Raw genomic sequence first — 3150 nt, forward strand, 5'->3', positions numbered from 1 at the left:
CAAAACGTAACTTGGAAAACAACAACTGTTGGATTTATCTTTATTCTTAGTGTCTGTTATTATGAGTAATTCTACGGTTAACTTTGTTAATTACTTTGTATCTCTAAAATAATGTAATAACTTTAATTTTAGTTCTTTACTATTGCGTTGTGATCTCAACCAGAGAGATTACTTACGATTGCTTCGCCAGAGGTCAACAGGAGGAAGCTAAATGTAGTTAATGTTAATGACCCGTTTGGATATCAGTTACAGGCCGCGGGACGGCCGCCAGGGGTCGCTGTTGCGTACCGCACTCAGGCCGAGCAGACTGCCAGCAGGGGGGTTAGGTTAACGCAACAACAGGGCACACATAACAAGGCTTGTCATGGATTTCATGAGGATTTTCTCACAATTCTAGCGCTCTGTATTGTTTGTTGGTTTAGTTCAATTATCAGGTTGTATTGAATGACCAAAAAAAATGGAGAAAAGAGCAGGCGACTGGAACCACAGTGAACTCTAGACTAATCGGATCTCACGGCAAAACAAGAGGTGTAACCACAGCTTGCGCCCAGAGCTAGCCTACTTTGTTACTGGTTTTATTTGGAGAAACTCAAGAAGAAGCAGCGGCGGCGGCCATGAAGCGCCTGAGCCACCTGATGATGAAGAAATGGCGGGAGACGGAGAGGTGGAAGGAGAGGAGGTGCAGTGAGCCCTGTGGCAGCGCGGAGGTGGAGGAGAAGAGGAGAACCAGAGAGGCCGAGAGCGCTGGGGAGAGACGGGTAAGACGACACCCAGGAGGAGGTCAGAGCCCTGCGGACAAGTGGCCGAGGAAGAGGAGGAGGAGGAGGAAGAAACGGAGAAGATGGAGGAGGAGGAGGAGGAGGAGAGACAGAAGACGGAGGAAAGACGGAGGAGGAAGTCGGAGCCCAGCGTCCGCCTGGAGGAGCGGGAGAGGAGGAAGATGCTCCCGGAGAGATGGACCGGAGCAGAGACCCGGAGGAGGAGGTCCGAGTCAGGTCTCCTGGCCGCAGAGAGTGACAGCCAGGGACAGGCAGGAGGGGGGCACAGGGGGCGTGACAGCCAGGGGGGGACGCCGGGGGGGGACGGGGGCCGGATGGAGACGGACGGGTGGACGGAGAGACAGAGCCCTCGGCGGGGGTCCGGGACCCCCGGCTGGGCTCTGCTTCTCCCACTACCTCCTCCGTCGGACCGCAAGCGGAAGGAACTTCCGGACAGACGGACGGGAAGGAAGACCGACCGGCGGACGGAGGGACAGACTGACAGGTACTGGGAAGAGACTGATGGACGGACTGACAGGAGACAGGAAGAGGACAGGACGTTGTACAGGAGGAAGTCTGAGCCAGGACCTCTGGGAATCAGTAAGTATGACCACCAGTCGGGTATGCTTTGCATTAGAATCATGATTTGTATCGATAATAAAAACACATGCTTCATTTTTCAATATGTATTGCAATATGTAAATGTACTGTAAGCTTGCATACATGCAAAGAATGTTTTGTATGCTTATCGCCGAATATTCCAATGGTGTTTCTCCAAAAAATATAGAGGCATAATCTTGCACGTTTCAGCGTTTGGATATTAGAACAATTGATCAACAGTGACTTAATACAGTATTAGTTATTCTTGTAACATTTTCTTTGTGCGTGTAACAACTTCGTGACCAGTCTCTTTGAGAAGGGGGTATTCTGTGTCAGGTCACCACAGAAGATTTCTCTGGGTTACGTTGCCACGAATCATAGTTCTTAAGGCACTGGCCCCTGCCAACAACAGCCCATGTTATTAGTGAGCGCATCACTCTGTGGTATTAAATCACACAAAAGGAGATTGTGTGTGTGTGTGTGTGTGTGTGTGTGTGTGTGTGTGTGTGTGTGTGCGTAATTTTAGGTTTGTGACTATCCTTGTGCTGTAGTGCTTATCTAATCTTTTAAAGTGCCTCTCTCAATGTTCCTTCAGCTCAGTAATTGCCCCCCCCGCACACAGCACAACAGATCTAACACCAAACACACGCATGATGCACATACGCACACACACACACACACACACACACACACACACACACACACACACACACACACACACACACACACACACACACACACACACAGGGATCTACCATAGACAAACACACACAACACAGACACACAAATACAGGGATTTAGCAGCATACACACGCATGACACACCCTTGCACGTGGGCCCATATACACAAACACACACACACACACAAACACACACACACACACACACACGCGCACACACACACACACACACACACACACACACACACACACACACACACACACACACACACACACACACACAAACACAAATGACATGCAACGTGAGGTATCTCAATACAGTTGTGTGTCTGTGTTCTGCAGATAGAGGACAGATCAGTTTGTCAGAAGATGTTATTAAGTGTGTGTTAGATGAGTGAGGGATAGTATTCTGGTGCATGTTTGCACCAGAAACATTGTATGGGTGACATTGTATGAGTCCCAGATCTATTCAAATTCCCTTTGAGACACCTTGCTCTAGATGATGTGTACAATCACTACTATATATAGACTCACATTGTAACATTGTAATGTGTGTGTGTGTGTGTGTGTGTGTGTGTGTGTGTGTGTGTGTGTGTGTGTGTGTGTGTGTGGGTGTGGGTGTGGGTGTGGGTGTGTGTGTGTATTGTGTAATAGAACAACACATTTTTTTTAAGTTACCTTTCCTGTCTCTCTACCACTCTCTTTGTCTCTCTCTCTCTCTCTCTCTCTCTCTCTCTCTCTCTCTCTCTCTCTCTCTCTCTCTCTCTCTCTCTCTCTCTCTCTCTCTCTCTCTCAGCACGCTCATGGTGTGTGTATCGCAAGGAGAGTGTGTGATCTGTGTGTGCACCCCGTTGTTACAGCCAAACGGCGACTATAAGTGCCATGGCCGTGTGTGGACTGCGGGTTCCCCTCAGGAACAGTGTTTTACGGTGGCCGTAAAGCCTGCCAGAGTTTTTTTCCACCACGAACAAGTGTGTGTGACGACAACTCATCTGCATTATCACTGAATGACCTGAAGAGGGCTCCATGGTATCGTCAGCTTTTGCAGCTTGTGTTAGCCATGCTTGTGACCGTGTGGGAGTGGTTGTGTGTGTGTGTATTTTAATGAAATA

At 48.7% G+C, this 3150-nt stretch overlaps 2 protein-coding genes across 2 annotated transcripts in view; both read left to right on the plus strand.

The window, feature by feature from the left end:
* The window catches only part of LOC132452244 (cytochrome c oxidase subunit 4 isoform 1, mitochondrial-like), a 213294-nt gene that overhangs the window by 193906 nt on the left and 16238 nt on the right, over positions 1-3150 (plus strand). The gene's annotated exons all lie outside the window — the stretch shown is intronic.
* Positions 1-3150, plus strand: part of LOC132452881 (uncharacterized) — a 26892-nt gene that overhangs the window by 13770 nt on the left and 9972 nt on the right. Inside the window, exon 5 of the mRNA XM_060045718.1 lies at positions 558-758. Coding sequence (XP_059901701.1) covers positions 558-758 — 201 coding nt within the window. The remainder of the gene's footprint in view (positions 1-557; positions 759-3150) is intronic.

This window comes from Gadus macrocephalus, chromosome 23, assembly GCF_031168955.1.
Source record: "Gadus macrocephalus chromosome 23, ASM3116895v1".
Taxonomy (NCBI): domain Eukaryota; kingdom Metazoa; phylum Chordata; class Actinopteri; order Gadiformes; family Gadidae; genus Gadus; species Gadus macrocephalus.